At 30.5% G+C, this 17,721-nt stretch overlaps 1 protein-coding gene across 1 annotated transcript in view; it reads right to left on the bottom strand.

Annotated features, from left to right (window-relative positions):
• LOC126742703 (cytosolic carboxypeptidase-like protein 5) overlaps positions 1–15,098 on the bottom strand; it is a 45,333-nt gene extending 30,235 nt beyond the window's left edge. Inside the window, exons 1-5 of the mRNA XM_050449479.1 lie at positions 14,964–15,098; positions 14,533–14,697; positions 7,672–7,824; positions 4,262–4,407; positions 3,036–3,368 (exon numbers count right to left, since the gene is read on the bottom strand). Coding sequence (XP_050305436.1) covers positions 3,036–3,368; positions 4,262–4,407; positions 7,672–7,824; positions 14,533–14,626 — 726 coding nt within the window. The 5' untranslated portion in view covers positions 14,627–14,697; positions 14,964–15,098. The remainder of the gene's footprint in view (positions 1–3,035; positions 3,369–4,261; positions 4,408–7,671; positions 7,825–14,532; positions 14,698–14,963) is intronic.
• Positions 15,099–17,721: the final 2,623 nt, after the last annotated feature.

The following is a 17,721-nucleotide window of genomic DNA, read 5'->3' as shown; positions in this document are numbered from 1 at the left end:
TTAATTTTTTTTAAATCCTTTTCACTAAAATTTTCGTAATTAAGATAAAAACATATTTTGGGTTTTCACTTAACATATAATTGAAGCTTTTTATTGAACTCAACATTGGTGCAATTTGTTCTTAAATGCTGTCTACATGTGCACTCCATGTTAAATTTTCTGTAATCATGATTCCAACATATTTATATTGGTTTACTTTTTTTACACTATCATATCAATCATTTATTTTTGTTACAGGATTAATTTGTTTTCTTATCCACTTGTCTTATAACCGTATAAACTTTTTTTTCAGTATTTAAACTTAGTTTATGATAACACAGCCAATCTCAATATATTTTTTTAATTTACTATTAACATTTCTTTCAGTAACTTCCAAAAAGACTAGCACTGTGTCATCATAAAATTTTAAAGTATTTGACTTTTAATCCTAAACCTCTGACCATGTAACAAATATTGCAGAGGTCCCAACACTGAATGCTGAGCAACCACTGTATCAGATGTTTTTTTCAGGTCAACAAACAGTTATTATCCAGCTATTTTTATTTGTCTCACTGGTTATGTAATCTAGTAGATCTACCATTGCTTCCCTTTTGAAAGCCGCAGTGATTTTTGTTAAATTTGAGTGTCAAAAAACTGACGCCTATAACCATTAAATTCTAAAATGGCAGATTAGTACATTGGACTTAAACCCCAAAAATAAAGTTTACACTTTTTTAAGAAAATGCAACATGAAAAAATGTAACTCTTCAAGATAGAGCATCTCCCCTGATAGAACAACTTATATACTTTCATGACCACACCCTAATAATCTTAATTTTCTTACTATTTTAGTGGGTCATATACTATTATCAATAATTATAAATAAGTACACTCATCGATTTATATTATAGACAAACAATTGAAATAATTTGAACCATTATTACAGCTATTTGTCCATGAACTCTATCATTCTAGTTTTTAAATCCTTCTTTAGATTTTGCTAAAGGTGCTTATCAAAGAAATTGGCCACTAGTTATGTCAATATTTGTTAAAACTACGATCTTAGGTCCAACGATTTTAAACAATGTTTCTATGACTTTTTTAGGTTTTTTGGTTATTTTACCAGGTCCCGGGGCACAACGATTTTTCATGTCTTTTACTATTTTATTGATTTCATCAAGATCCATTTTTCTTAGGCTATTGTATTGCCTCCTTTGCAAAATGAATTCCTGTTTTTACTTGTATTTTTCCAATTTATGTCGAATACTTGAAAAATGTTGATTGTATTGTATAATTTTTTGTATGTATTCTCCATTTATCCAAAAGTCATTATTTTTTATCTTTATTATACTTGTTTTTGTGTACACTGTGTCCCATTTTGGATGAGACTGCAGGGTATCTCTGTCATTTTTTAAGATAGAGCTTTGCGGTTTTCGCGACCCTGTATCACATTTTTGTAAAACTTTTAAAGCCACAAACAGAAATATTCTAACTACTTTTGTTCCTGAAATACAGGGCGAAAACGAAAATGTTCACTTTTGGAGATGTTATTATTTCTCAGGCCCTGTATAAGATAGATTAAAAATGAAAACTGCTTATAATAGATATTTTTACATAAAAGTCAGTGGCCTATTTAATTTGTTTTTCTAATGCACTGTTTTTAAGATTGGGCACAAACTTGGTATTTTTTAAATGGAACACCCTGTATATTTTAACGTCAAATTTTTGCATTTTTTTTCTGAATACATTGATGTATTACAACCTATTCTTTAGTAAATTTTAGCTTCAAAAATCAGAAAAATCCATATTTATTTTTGTTTATGAAAAATATGAAATTCACCAAATAACTATTCGGTCAAAAACACAAATATCACCCATATAAAGTTATTTCAGTGTAAGAATTATTTGATAACGATTTCGATAGGAGAAATGAGTTTTGTGAATGCTTGCAAAACATGTGCAATCTAAATAATCATTTAGTAACAAATATTAATTTTTCCAATGAAGCCACGTTCTGCTTGAATGGTTGTGTGAACAGACAAAATTGTCGATATTGGGCAACAGAAAATCCGCATTCGATGATGGAGGTGAACATTCAGTACCTTCAAAAACTAAATGTGTGTTGTGGAATAGTGCGCAGAAAAGTAATCCATTTTTCTTTGAACCCATACAAAAGTAGGTCCATTTTTCTTTGAACAGACTTAAACGGGTCAAATGTATCTCGACTTTTGACAATTTGAATTAGTTCCAACATTACTAGCTTTATTTCCAAACTTATCAAACCCAGGATATCTTGACGAAGAACTAATTTTCACCAAGATCCTTCTCCGCACCCACTGTGCGTACATTTTTGTATGAAACCTTTCCCAATCGGTGGATAAGAAGAAAAGGACCTATCGAATGGCCTGCTAGGTTGCCTGACCTAACACCAATGGAGTTTTTTTTGTGGGGATACCTCAAGTCGAAGGTATTTGTTAATAGGCGAAATAATCTAGACGACTTGAAAGAAAGGCTTCTCAGAGAAGTCGTAACTCGGGAAATGATTGAAAATGTGCAAAGAAAGTTTATTGATCGCCTTGGATATTACTAAGCCGTAAAAGGTAACCCTTTTGAACATTTAATTTAATTTTTGTTCTTATTTTTATTTGTTAAATGAATCCTGTTTTTTTCGATAACTGTTGAATTTACGCATGATGCATGAAACATGCGTAGAATTTCACGCAAAATTCAAAAATGGAATAAAAAAAATGAAATTGATGGTCGAAATTTGTTTTTGAGCAACCCTGTATATACAAACTTCACGTACAAAAAAGCGCAACTTGCGATAAAAATCGACGGGTCCGAGCGTTTTCGCAAAGAACCCACTGCTTAGTTTTAAATAAATATAGACATAACTTTTGAGACCCACTGTATAGAAGAACAATATTTTAATTTAAAATAATGCATTATTGAAAAAAATGAAATTCACGTCTCCTTTTCCTCTCTAATACATTTAAAATTGCATTGCTTTAACCAATAGAAAAAACCAATAGTAAAGACATTAAATACCATCTTACCTTTTTTCCTGAAAACTTATGTGGCCTCGACACATCTTTATCAAGAAATAGGTTTTTTAATCTGTCCTCTCTTTGCATTGTTATACCATGATATGATGATATGGTAATTAGATCTATATTTCTTCCTTCCAATGAAACACAGGCTGTTTCTCTTACATAGTAAATGTCATCCTCAGTAATTGGTTGAATTGAAAGCCATTTTGTGTCAATAGTGCCTAGCATCTTCTGGAGCTCAGTATATGAAAACGGATATGTAAAGGCAAAGTATGTTATACTTTCAGTATTTTCTGGTGAACGGCATTTAAAAGAAAGGGTAAAAACTTCGTCGACCGTCTAAAAATAGAAAAGAAAATAACAATTTAAAAAAAAAACAAGTTTATTTGTAAAATTGATTAGCTACCTTTATCTAATTTTATGTTAAGATGCACTGCTGTCTAAGCTGAATTTTATGGTGGAGTAGATATAGATTACTTTTGGCAAAATTACTTTAGGACTTAGTCCTGTGGTTGGAACCATTGGTGTGATGCTCAAATTACGAGACAGTTTTACCACTAACCAAAACTCTGTATTTTTACTCTCGACACGTGTTTCGTTATGTTAACATCTTCGGGAGAAGATTAAAACTCATGTTTCTTCTCAGTTTTAATCTTCTTCCGAAGATGCTATTATACATTGTTAGCAAAACACGTGTCGAGAGTAATAATAAAAAGTTTTGGTTAGTGGTAAAACTGTTTTGTAATTTGAATTTTTACTTAGTCATTTGGCTTTAAACCTTCATTACGATTCCTTAATTGCCGGATTAGTTAGCAGTGCCCTAAGAACGGTTTTTTTTTGTGTTGCGTAATTACGGAATAAAAGCTTCCGGAGAGGCAAAAGACTACTTAACATATGTTAAACCGATACTGGAATATTGTCCTGTTTTGTGGCATCCTTACCAGATAGACATGCCTTAAATCTGACAGACTTTACTGGAACGAATGTGCAGTACGTGCAGTTTTACTTGGCGCTATTAGCATATTATAGTGGTATGTTAAACTTTTTTAATTCTATATTAAATTTACATATTCGAATTGTCTTTCAACCACGTTTAATATACGTACTTAAAAAACGAAAATGATCTCCACCCAAATTTTGACCTTAATAGAAAACTGAATAAAAATTGTTCATTTATCACATCCCAGCAAATAATTTAGTCTTAGTTTTGTTAAACTAAGTAGGATACTTACACCATAAACAGGTTTGTCATGGATCCGTTCCCATTTATATCTTCCAGGAATAACTCGACATACTGGTGCCATTCCTTGACTATACATTTTTCCTTGTTTATTTAAATCGATTATGTTGAATTTGACCAGTAAACCAGATTTGGGAGCTGCAAAAAAGCTTAGAATTAAAATATTGTTTACTAAAACGATTTTTTTGTAATTTCAATTACAGAGTTAAAAATCCTTAATATATGTAGTAATAAGAACTGTTAAATAAAGAATTTTAAGTTATTTATCTATTCAAAGGCACACATGGATATCCAGTCTACAGGCATCCAGGCATCTGTGAAATACAGGCGTATTCTTTATATTTAGACAGAGCCTAGCTTGATTATTATATGGAATGGAAAAAAAATTAATATAAAATTTGTAGATTTTATGTTAAATCGCCAGGAAATGTGCTAAAATATAATACAGGGGTATCGCAAAGTTAATAAAAAATACAAAGTTTAATTTTTTTTAATTGGGATTGTATTTTTGTATATTAGATAAAAGACTTTTTTCTTCTGATTTCAAAAATATATGATATGGTAATGTTAGGTTTAGCTGTTAACTACATCCACCTTGCTATCACTTAATTCGTTAATAATAAAGTAAATAAGTTGTCAGGCTGATCTGACTCTATTGAGATGACAGTTTTCTATAGGAGTATCTAAAAAATTAAGTTTATAAAGAAAGACATGAAAATTTGAAGGACTTAAGGGAAAGATTCCAAAAAACTATAAACTACTTAAATAAAGAACATCCTGAGATTATTTCGAATGATCTGTTGAAATTATACCAAAATAATAAAAACTGTATTGAAAATACTGGCAGCCTCATACAACATTTGTGAATTTCTGAAAAAAAAATTTCACAGCAATTAAGATTTTTTTTTCTAAAAAATGTGAATATCTCAAAAAAGGTAGACCACATATTAACATATTATATATTTTTTAAATCAGAAGAAAAAAAAAGTTCATGTAATATAGAAGGTGTTCAATTTAAACAATATTAACTTTGTATTTTTTATTAACTTTCTGATACCTCTGTATTAATAATAATACCGTTTATTTTTTGCAGCATAATCAATACAATAGTTGAAGCAAATAAATATATAAATAATATAAATATTTACATTGAAAAAAAAGGATGAAAGATGAAAGCAATTAAAAATTGTTCAAATTTCGACCCCTATACAATCAAACACAAAACTATAATAATAATAATATAAAATCGCACAAGTAATACGTTTGAAAAATATGAAGAGAAACAAAAAAAAAATTATATTCACATTTCTATACTTATTATTAGAGACAAAAATTTAATTAAAATAAAATAAAGTAGCGAAAATACTTAAACAAAATGTAAAGCACCACACCTACTTATAAGTTAAATTCACGCAACATCCGCCGTCTTAACATCTTTTTAAATATTGAAGGTTTTAGTACTTTTAATGAATGAGGAATAGTGTTATTACAGCTTATAAACGTTATAAGTAAAACTTCTTTGAGATGTTTTATGTAGTGGTGGTATAAGACCACTAAATCTTAAGGTTTAAGGTATCAACATGGTTCTATATTTTATTTTATTGGTCAAGTATTATTATTATATTAAAAATAATATTGTGAAAAAATAGGGCAATGAGGGCATTTTACGTCTAGCCGGCATATTCAACAATTTGGCATCATGTAGCTTATGTCATACAAGATCGTATTTTCTTATGCCATAAATAATCTCGACCAACTTTTTGTACTTTCTCAATTCTATTTGTATCTACCCTACCGCTCAAAAGTATTTGCCCACCATTTATTCTTTTTAATATTTGAAATTAGATACAAAACTCATAACCAACAATGTAGTGAAAATATGCGCTTCTTCTAAAAAACTAATCTGTTTACAGCTCGTTTCCGATGAAATTTGAGATTGATTTTGTGTAACATTGGTAAATAATTTCGCTTGCTTATTGACGATTGTCACCGTTTCTTTGCTGGTTTTTTAACATTCTTTAAAATGGCTAAAACAAAGAGTTATTGGTAGAAACACAAAGTATTATCATTGGACTTAAGGCTGGAAAGACTAAGCATCAAATTTCGACGGATTTGGGAATTCCAAGGCGGACTAAATATTATAATTACAAGCAAACGCAATAGACGCCTTACCGCCCCTGAAATCACAGCAAAAATCAACAAGGAGCGTAAAAAAGCGGTCAGTGTTTCGACAGTAAAACGGCGACTCTATAATGCTGATCTTAAAGGACGTTTAGCTGTATCAAAACCGCTACTGAAGGATGTTAATAAGAAGAAAAGACTTGAGTGGGCCCAATCGCACAAAGAATTGATGAGTGGAAGAAAGTTCGTCGAAATTCGAGATTTTTGGAACGAAGAGGCGAGTTTTTGTTCGCCGTTATGCCAATGAAAGGGTCGCTGAGAGCCGTACGGTGGCCTCAGTTAAACACGGTGGTGGTTCGGTGATAGTGTGTTTCGAAGGATCTGCAGTGGGCGATCTAATTAGAATAGAGGGAATTGAATCTTCTGAAAGTTATAGTATGAATTGAATCTTCTGAAAGTTATAGTATGGCCCCCACAATCACCGGACCTCAATCCTATCGAATTACTGTGGGATGAACTGGATAGACAAGTGCGAAAATCATGCCCCACATCAAAAGAAGACTTATGGAGGATCATCCAAGAAGAGTGGCACAAGATACCTCAGGAAACTTTGAACAAATTAATTAGAAGACTACCGAAACTCTGTGAAGCTGTTATTAAAAATCGAGGCGGACATGTAGTGAAACCAAAATTTGATTTTCTTAAATTTTATTAATTGAAAAATGTATTGTTTATATTCATTTTGTTATAAATAAACCGTTCCATAAGAATAACTGATGGGTTTATTATTTTTAGTTATAACTTTAAAACAGTCATATGTGGGCAAATACTTTTGAGCGGTAGTATACCTTTGTTAGAGATCCTCCCTGACTTAAAACTAAAGCATCTACTATTTTATTTTTTGGTCGACCGTTAATAAATGGCAATGCGGATAAAACATCTTTAAGGAAATATATGCCCTTTGTATATAAGTTCTGTCTTAATTCTGAGGCCAAGATTTTTTGAGCAATTAGTAAATTGTAAGACCGCTCTCCCTTATTCCCGATAGGGAATTTTATTTATTTAATTAGATCCCGATTTAAGGTAAACTCCAACTATTACATTTAATAAAACTACAACTTTTATATTTAAAGCTTTTTTCCACCCTGTCTAATAGTCAAGCTAGGCTCTGTCTAAATATAAGGAACAACCCTGTATATTAGATATATTTTAAACATATAAAAAACTTGTTATAGTAAAAATAAACTTAAAATAGGTATACAACAAAAATACTGCTCTTACCTTTAACTCCAAAATAAAACCAAGTTCTATTGCCATTTTCAAATTCTGTTCCATAACAATCTGGTTTTGTCCATATATTAAATTCAGCATCTGGAATGTCAACGGCTACAATATGTTTGTTAGTTGATGAACTTGAAGTTTCTTTTACAACAGCTGTAAAAAGAGTAATAGGGGAATAAATTAAGAAGAGACTCTTAGAGGTAGTAAATATTTGCAGTGATAGTTACTTAACATAATTTATGAAAACTTTTCCTGAAAAAAATTAGGAAACCATCTAGAAAGTAAAAAAAAATTGATTAATGATCAGTAATATTTGAAAAATTCCAATTCTTTAGACATAATAAAAATTATGTTTTGGAATTATCAGAAAAAAGTGAAACTAATATAATACAAGTTATATAGCTAACATAACATACACAAGATAATTATTATCCTAAATAAAAATAATCAAAATACATAGGTACATCAAAACAATTAAAATATTAATATAAGGTTGGCATAAACAAAAGGACATAAAAAAGTAAAAGAGCAGAACAAAGGTATGATGTTAATAGTAGAACATTGGCTAAATTTGGTTACATATTGATTCTAAAGTATTCCTCCAATGTATAATGTGAGTTTTCTGCCATTAATTGTTTAACTTTCTTGAGAAAATATCTATGTGACTCAATCGTTTTTATATTATAAGAAAAGTGTTTGAAGATCTTTAAGGATGTTGTTTCTGAGCCCTCTTATACCTGCAATATTCTCGCACTAAGAAAATAAAGATTGTTGGAGTTAAGTGTGGTATATCATGTTGATATTGCCATGTGTTGCATAGTGACTTAAGTAGATTTTTATGTATGTAGAAAGCACACTGGAATTCATATACTCCAACAATTGTAAGGATCCTATCATTTCATATTTTAGGAAATTTTCATTTCATATTTTAGAAATTCTTACTAACCAGTGGTTTTTTATTAAAAGAACCAAAAATTTTATAGGCTCACTATAAATATAAATATTCTGTCCTCAGACTATTTCTGCATTAAATTTGATTAGCTTTTTGTGACAGAGTGAATTGATGACTCAGAACAAAGAATTGGAAGTGAATAATTTTAATAGATTTCAGGGAACTGTTATTGATGATAAATTGAAATTTTGTGACCATATTTTATAAAAGCATTGAGGCAAAAACCGGCTAGAGGATGTTATGCTGTTACAGTGATTTCAAATGAACTGGGATTGGATTCTGCAAAATCGGTCTATTTTTTTAAAATTGAAAGTCACCTACGGTATGGAATAGCATTTGGGGTTGCTGTAGTCAACGGCTTTTTAACTCTATGTTTGTTTTGCAAAAAGGAGCCATTAGATATATGAATCATGAATCTCCACAGGACTCATGTAGAACCCTATTTAAAGATTTAAAGCTACTTACCTTCTATTTATTGGTGAATCTGCTTGCCTAATATAATAAAAAATATAAATCATATCTTGTAAATAGCGGCTTCTCAAAACATTATAATACCAGACAAAACTACAAAATTCCAATGTCCATCCCCAAAAGTGAACTAACAAAAAATTCCCTTACAGTATTGTGCAAAAAGATAACAACATTGAACTTTCCTGTTATATATATTTTAGTATCTATTTTATAAGTAAGGTTTATATATTATTTACAAGAATAGTTTGAGCCTGTTTATATTTTCATATTATCATATTTTTTGTATCATAATAAATAAAACACCAAATTGTTTTATGCAAGTTTATTATTCAAAAATATAGCAACAAAAAATAGTTTTGATTCTAAAAAAAATATAACTTAACTAAATTAAAATCAATTCAATATTTCGTGTAGTACCCCTTCTCCTTTATAACATCTGCACACCGTCTTGGCATGGAGTCAATTAATTTCATATTATGTTCACTTCTTTCCAAGCCTTTTCAAAGAGAATATTTGTATTAGAGCATGTTAGGTGCCTGATTTTGGTGTCAATGTAATGCCATAAATTCTCTATAGGGTTTAAGTCTGGCGATTGAGATGGCCAGACCATTACATTTATTTTTTCATCAGATAGCCACCTCTTAACAAATTGAGAAGCATGTTTTGGATCGTTGTCATGCTGAAATATGGCTGTTACTGGCATGACTTCATCCATATATGGCACTAAATGTGTTTGCAGAAAGTCTTTGTCCATGAAACGATCCATTTTGCCCACTATTCTTACTATGGGTCCCATGCCACAAGCCAAGAAACATCCCCATACAAGAATATTTCCCCCTCCATGTTTAACTGTGGGGCAAATGTACTTTTTGTTTAATCTTTGTACACTGGGGCGTCTGACGTACATCACTCCATCAGTCCTGAATAAATTATATTTAGATTCATCACTAAACACGACTTTCATCACTAAATACGACATGAGATTGGGCAAAGTGAAAACGATCCTCGACGTTCTTCTTTGAGAGTAACGGTTTTTTGGTGGGGCGACGAGCAGGTAAGTTGGCATCAAGTAATCTTCTCCTTACGGTACTGGAACTGACGTTTACTCCTCCACCCTCTTTTAATTTTGCCAAAATTTGGGAAAAAGACAAAAAAGGATTTTCTTTGGAAATTCGTAGCAGCTGCCTATCCATCCTCAAATTTGCTTTTCTGGGTCTAGCAGGAATGGGCGCCGGTGCAGCTGTTTTAGTAAGGCGAAATTTTTTGCAAACTCTGGATACGATTGACCTGTGACGCCGTAAGCTTCTTGCAATGTCACTCTGCCTAACACCATTTTCGTAATGCTCCACAATAATTTTTCTTACATCACCAGAGACGGTTTTTGAGCGACCCATTTTAAGTTAATTCTGAGATTCAAAAATAACAACTTTACAGCAGGTAAATCAATATTTAACTGATAAAATAAATGCGAAACAAGAATGTTGCTATATTTATGCACATTGTCTAAATAAACAAACATGAAGTTCCTTCCTCTGCATTGGCATTCTTATGATCTCTCGGTATATTTATAAATATACCGAGGCGTGTACTTAAAAGTAAAGAAATAATACGGAATAAATAGGAGCAAATAATATTTTTGAAAACATCTCTTGTTGCTATATTTATGCACAATACTGTATATACTTTAGCATAAAATTTCTTAACAATTTTCCAAATTGCATCAAAGCCTCTAAAACTGCTCCTTGCTTTAAAAAGTCCTTAACAGAACTGCTTAAAAGCAAGTATTTTTAGAGCCTAACAGAGTTTTTTGAAGATAATTGGGAGGAGGCCAATAGCATATAATTAGTTTTTATTAAAGATGTAAAGGTTAGATTTTTTGTCATGTTTATTTTTGAGATGTTTCCTAATAAAATTTTAAGTAATTTTGTCTTGAATTTTAAATTAAATTTTATGTTATTATTGTTTATATTAGTATGTTGAACCCACTATTGTGTAGGTTTTTTTTAATTATGTGTTAGTAATATGTAGATTAATGTACCTATTTTATATTTATGATAATAAAGCATGTTTTGAATTTGAATTGGTTCTAAAACCCGTTTTGATTTTAAAATGTTACTGAAGCAATATTTTATGCTTTTCATTTAAGAATATTTTTTTTATCTATCTTTTTTCCATTTTTATCTTGAAAATACGCTTCATTCACAAGTACATATTATAATTGTCAGGATTTTATTAGTACATTTATGTAGGAGAGTATATAAATACATTCTCTTTGGACTAAAAATGCAAAAAATCAATTGAAAAGAAAAATGTTAGGTTTTGTTTGCTTTTTAACTGTTCACTAGTTGTTTTTAAGATATGATTAAGATAACCAGCTTTAAACTTTTAACTATTTAACTACTTTAATTAACTGAATAATTTTGCAGTTCAGTAGATTTTGTTAGGGCTTAAATTATTTGACTGAGATTTTATGTTAAATAACTGAAATAGATGTTAAAATTCTATTGTAAAACTTAAAAGTACCAAAAAGAAATATTTCAATTATTATGAATGTCTGAAATTTTTAAGTGTATGTATTAAGTAATGTGGTACAAATGTTGTACAACTTAATTTAATGCATGGTTGGATAAAGTTGTTGAATGTTTCTTCGATCACTTCTAAATAAAGTTTGACATTGAAATGAACAGACTTTCCTTATTGAAATAAGTTGATTTTAACAAAAGTTGCTAAACAGCAGATTTTTTTTTTAATGTGACAATTATATTTTTTATACAGGGTGTCTCACGACGAATAGACGCGATCAATATTTCGGAAACTAATTATTCAAAAATTTTGAAAATTTGGCTACATGGCACAGTCAATGGGGGCCACACAACTAAAATATTTTGACAGTTGTGACGTTTCCAGTTATACCGGAAGTAGGTGTCAACTTCGTTATTTTAAATGAAACACCCTGTATATTTTTACATTTTTGGCTTCCACGTGAAATTCTAGATATATTTTATGTATAATGTTCTATACCTAAGCGTAACCGTTTTTGACACTTTAAAAGACTATTTTAATATTTGGCTAAAAAAAAGATATAGGTGGGTCAAAAACTAGCATTAAAAATTAAAATGAAAAACTCATTAAAAGTCTTTTTTTTTTAAATAGACACCCCCTATTTTTATCATGTTTCACGTTGCTGTTTTTGTATTAAAAAAAACCTTTGTGTATCAAATTAGTTGTGATCGCGCGAGATCCCGCTATGGTTAGAAGTATTTCATTTTGTGTAAAGTATCATGTACGAAATAGCGTTGAGAGAACCTTCCCTTTTTTCCCCCTCCCCCGTAAATGAATATTTTCTGGATTCGCACAGTGGTTCAAAACGCCTGGAAATCTGGCCATAAATCGAATTTTCGGCCGATTTACTTGAAACTTTGTATCTCAAGGTTTTTAGGTTCGTTAAATTCGATTTTGACATGAGAATCAATAAATTCAACATGGCGGATCCAAAATGGCGGACATTTCTTCGAAAAAAGATTGGATTCAGACCAAATCGCGCTAAAGGGAGGTTCTTATGCTCGTTGAATTTGAATTTGATATCAAAATTAATATATTCAAAATGGTGAATCCAAAATGGCGTACATTTCTTCGAGAAAAAATCAGATTCACACCAAATTACGCTATAGGGGGGTTTTTGCGCTTGTTGAATTCTAATTTGATATCAGAATTAATACATTCAAAATGGCGGGTCAAAAATAGCGGACATTTTTTTCCAAGAAATGAGCAGATTAACACCAAATTACGGTTAAGACGGGTTGTTATGTTCGCTCAATTCGAATTTGACATACAAGAGTCATTATTGGAATGGTTCTGTTAATTATGAAATAAGAATATCTAATAATAAAAATTATGTTTGAAATAATGTTGATGTATAATATTAAAATAGTGGTTACAATGCAATACAAACTGGTTTTTTGCAAAAAACTCCATCATTTTGTTTCCGCCATTTTGAATTTTAAAAAATGAATGTCATTTTCGAATTTGGCGACCTAGAAAACGTAAATAAAAATTGATTTAACATTAAAACGCTGTTTTTTATACGAGTCGGCCGCCATTTTGAATATCAATAAATAAATCAAATTTTCTAATTCAGCGACCTCGAAAACGTAAAGAAAAGTTGATTTTAATTTGAAACACTATTTTTTTTATACTTATTAATTTGGACGCCATTTTGAATTTAGCAACCCCAAAAACCTGAATTTCAGACCACTCTGGCAGCTTTTAATATTAGGCCAAATTTAAACTGACAATATTTCGGAAACTATCAATTTTTGGACTAGATAACCTTATATAAAGTTAACCTTATTTTTAGTTATCTTTATGAAAAAATTATAAAAATAAGGGTTTTCTTTTAAAAAAATTGACTTTTAATGATTTTTTCATTTTAATTTTTAATGCTAGTTTTTGACTCCCCTATATCTTTTTTTAGCCAAATATTAAAATAGTCTTTTAAAGTGCTCCTTTCTTTAAAATAAAACCGAAACTAACCAATAAGTCAAGGCTAATAAAAGAGAGTAATCGGTAATTATGTTAGGACTTATAAACATAGGTTGTCAAATGAATTTAAAAATATGTCAAAAATGGTTACACTTAGGTATAGGACATTATACACAAAATATACCTAGAATTTCATGTGGAAGCCAAAAATGTAAAAATATACAGGGTGTTCCCTTTAAAATAATGAAGTTGACACCTACTTCCGGTATAACCGGAAACATCACAACTGTCAAAATATTTTAGTTGTGTGGCCCCCATCGACTGTGCCATGTTGCCACCCTGTATATGGGATTACAATTTCAAGTCTTGTCATTCTGGAAAATGATTTATCATTGGTTTGGTTATAAGCATCTGAGTTTAAATTAAGTATTTCATTTTTTTGTATTTTTTTTTTAATTATGAGAGATTATGTAATATACCTGACATGCTTATTACTATTTTTACAACCTTTATTGAATAACAAGTTAAAATTTCACGTTTTGTATTTGGGTTTTTAATTTTGTCTCTGTAAGTATATGTAAAATATAATTATCCAATAAAGTTAAATTCTCTAATAATTTCAAGTTTGTCATTAACAATGTAAGATATACCTATTTATATTACATTTTCTTGACCTGAGTAAAGATTAATTAAAAATATCTAAAGGAATTTATAAATATCTTTTTTTTAATTTGTGATGACAATACTAGCAACTACTCATAGCAATGGAAAATGTTCATTACAATACACTGATATAGTATTAATTTACAATCGACAAAGGGACAACATATAGCAGCTTATACCCCAACATGACCTAATTTTTGTTTACATGTCTCAACATAGTTTACAATTTTTTTAATATCAACCACTGCATAAGATGAACAATGATGAAGCTATTACTGAGGAGTAATATTTACCTGATTCACTATAGGAGACAAATTCCACCTTTAACAAATTTGCAGAGTCAAAATCATTGTAAAAGATGAACTGAGCACAATAAATTCCATCCATCTCAGAATTGTATGGCTTCTAATATTGTAGTATTGCACATAATTATCAAAGCAAAAGCTCTGTGGAAAAACCTTAAAAAAAAATTAGTTCATGAGAAATTTATATAATGATATGAAGGGAAAGTATCTAACAATTTATGTAATATAGAAAACCAGAAACAAAAAAAAGTTTAGATGGGTTCATCAATTCACAATTTAAAAAAAAAAAAAATTCTTTAATTGCATAAAACTGATCTGAATATTGGAAAGGTGCCAAGGAAATATTTATTGTCCCGACTATGAAGGGCACTGCCTACAAAGGTCGTAAAATTAAGTGTTATCATTAAATTATTACAAACCTGATAAAAAATATATATAAATTATTATTTTATAAGAAAACCATTCTCACTTTTTATATTTTATTTTTATTGTCAAACAAAACAAAAGTTGACTTTTGTTTCGGCTGACTTTGACGTTTTCCAGCTGACGGCAGGTGACTTGATTTATAATTTAACCGCGTTCGAAGATCATTATATCAGAGCAACTGGATTCTTAATCATGTGACTTCACCTTAAAGTATAATTATAAAAAAAAAATTAAAGTGGTAAATACAGTATAGTTTATTTAAAATTTAAGGTATAGACTCATACAATAAAAAAAATGCAAGAAGGGATTATTTATTATTTTCATGCCATTGGTTACTTCAACTATTTAAAATCTGTCTGGTCATATTTGCAGAATATTGCCAATATTCTGCAAATATTGGGTGGGGTGGCTAACACCATGAACATGATCCACACATTGGACCAATGCGTCGACTTAAGATGCAAATGGCCTAACTCCAAAATTTTAAATTATTCAGGAGATGCAAAAAACTTGTCAGAATGAGAAAATATAATAAAACAAGACAAGTTTCCAAAATATTTTATTTTGTTTAATGCTTGAACATAGAAAATTATTGCTTTTGTCAAAAATAGGCTTTATCTTGAAATATTGGGAGTTAGGTAATATGCGAACCTATGCGGAGCATAGGTTCGCAATAGGAGATAGGCAATAATCTGATTCATTGCAACTTAATTATAAAAAAACTTTAAAGACGCAAGCAAAAGACAAAAAGAAAGAGGCATTTTACAAATGTGGTAAGTTATCATAAAAAAAATGAAAGTCCTTAAGTTATCATAAAAAAAGGAATTGAAGATTTATGGTCCATTAAGTGTTGAAATTTTTCAGATTTGATTGGTATTGGAGTCGGATACATTAACGGCAACTCTTCTAAATTCCAGATTTTTTTTATCTTTTTTCGTCATTCTATAAGGCAAAGGCATCCATTCTTCTGTATACCTGATTTTAAAGAGAATTCCGTGTTCATTATACTGAAGTGCTCTAATGTTTGTTACAGTAGGATCACCTGACGATCTACCAGGACGGATGGAACTAATGTATTAAACATCTTGAAAGTTTTTGAAATATGTATGATCCAAGCACTCCACCACGTAGGGTTTCGGATTTATACGAGCAGTTTGACAAATATTGACATAGTCTGCTGGGACGTTTATGACTCGGTTTTTTAGTTTCCGCTCGATTATGGAGTGCATTGAATCGCACTCCATTTGCGTATGCCCTTTTTCTAAAAATTTTTTCTCAATTGTAATCCCATGCTTTTGTGCAAAGTTGAAAAGTGCATTGGCAAGAATTGCATTTCTGTTTTGTCCAGTGCAACCATCACTGTACAAAATGACTTTACTAGTAGAGATTTTTTGGAGTATAATATTAGTCTCTAAAAACTTGTAAAGCAAATGTATTGGCAGTTTGTCCGGCATGACCCTCATGCCAGAGGAAACAATATCCATCCAAGGATTTTATGTCCATAATTGTAAAATTATGGACTATTAATTTTGTTTTATAATATAGAGCGCTGACATTAGATTTTGGACTCAGTAGAACTGATTGCAAATCCATTGAAAAAGCTTTTACATCTTCTTTTGTTTTGTCAACCTCTTTTTCCTTTTGTGCCTCCTCCTTTTTCTTCTGATGTTCTTGATAGGTAGCTTCGTCGATATTACCAGTCTTGTAACCCACACACGTATCACATTCATCCGTTTTAGGTGAAAAAAGTGCTAAATTAAAATCATCAAAACTGGTATTAAATGCTGCAATAGATAGCGGTTGTGAATCGTTTTTTCTACACCAGTCATTCTTATAAAACCGATATAATTCCATTTTTGTTTGCCAAGATCTTTCAAGGTATAATTTCTTTGTGCTCTTTCAACAATAATGTGAACAAATTTTCTTTTTGTGTGTCGATATTCGCTTTTCGATTCACTATTTGGGAGGAATTATGATCACGCGTATCATTAAGGTCATCATCCACCAAATCATTTGCAGTGTGGTGTGATTTTTTTCAATCAACCAATGTGCAACAGTTCTTGGTGCAATTGAAAGAGTATTGCAAAACATTGTTTTGCACACTCTTATCTTGGATATTTTATGAAGATAAAATATATAGGGAAATTCCCTTCTTGACTCGTTCTCTTTTTTTCGGTCCCTAGCTCTTGAAGTACTTTTCTTTTCAACCAGCGTCCTTAAAAACAATTGTTTTTCGTTCCACAAAAAATTCCAAAATCTTGTAAAAATTTCTGTTCTTTGATCTTCTGTTATCTCATTGCACTTCATTACTGGTTTTTGTGACTTACCATTACTGCATTTGCATCTCGGTCCTATAGCTTTTGCTTTTTTTTTTAATATCATAATTTCATTTTTCTTTTTGCTTTTGTTTTCCAAAATATTCCTTTCCTTCTTGTCTCAAAATCTTATTTCTATTTTTCTTCCATTCCTTTTGATCTACATGACGTCTCTTTCTGCGTGTCCGTGAAGGGGTTTCGATTGGAGTGTTATTTTGTAGCTCTTCTAGTACTTCATTTTCACTGGGTTCATAAGATTTATCTGAACGACTAGAAGAAACTTCAATAACTTCTTCTTCCAAAATGGAGGTTGGGACTTCTTTACCATGAATTGATTCTGGAACGAAATTCTAACGATCTTCTGGTTCAATGTTGATGAATGTTCATCTTCAGGAAAATTTGAGGAGATAAAATTCAGGTTAGCAACTTTTTCTTC

The sequence above is a fragment of the Anthonomus grandis genome, chromosome 12, assembly GCF_022605725.1.
Source record: "Anthonomus grandis grandis chromosome 12, icAntGran1.3, whole genome shotgun sequence".
NCBI lineage: Eukaryota > Metazoa > Arthropoda > Insecta > Coleoptera > Curculionidae > Anthonomus > Anthonomus grandis.
This window is presented reverse-complemented; position numbering and strand designations above follow the sequence as displayed.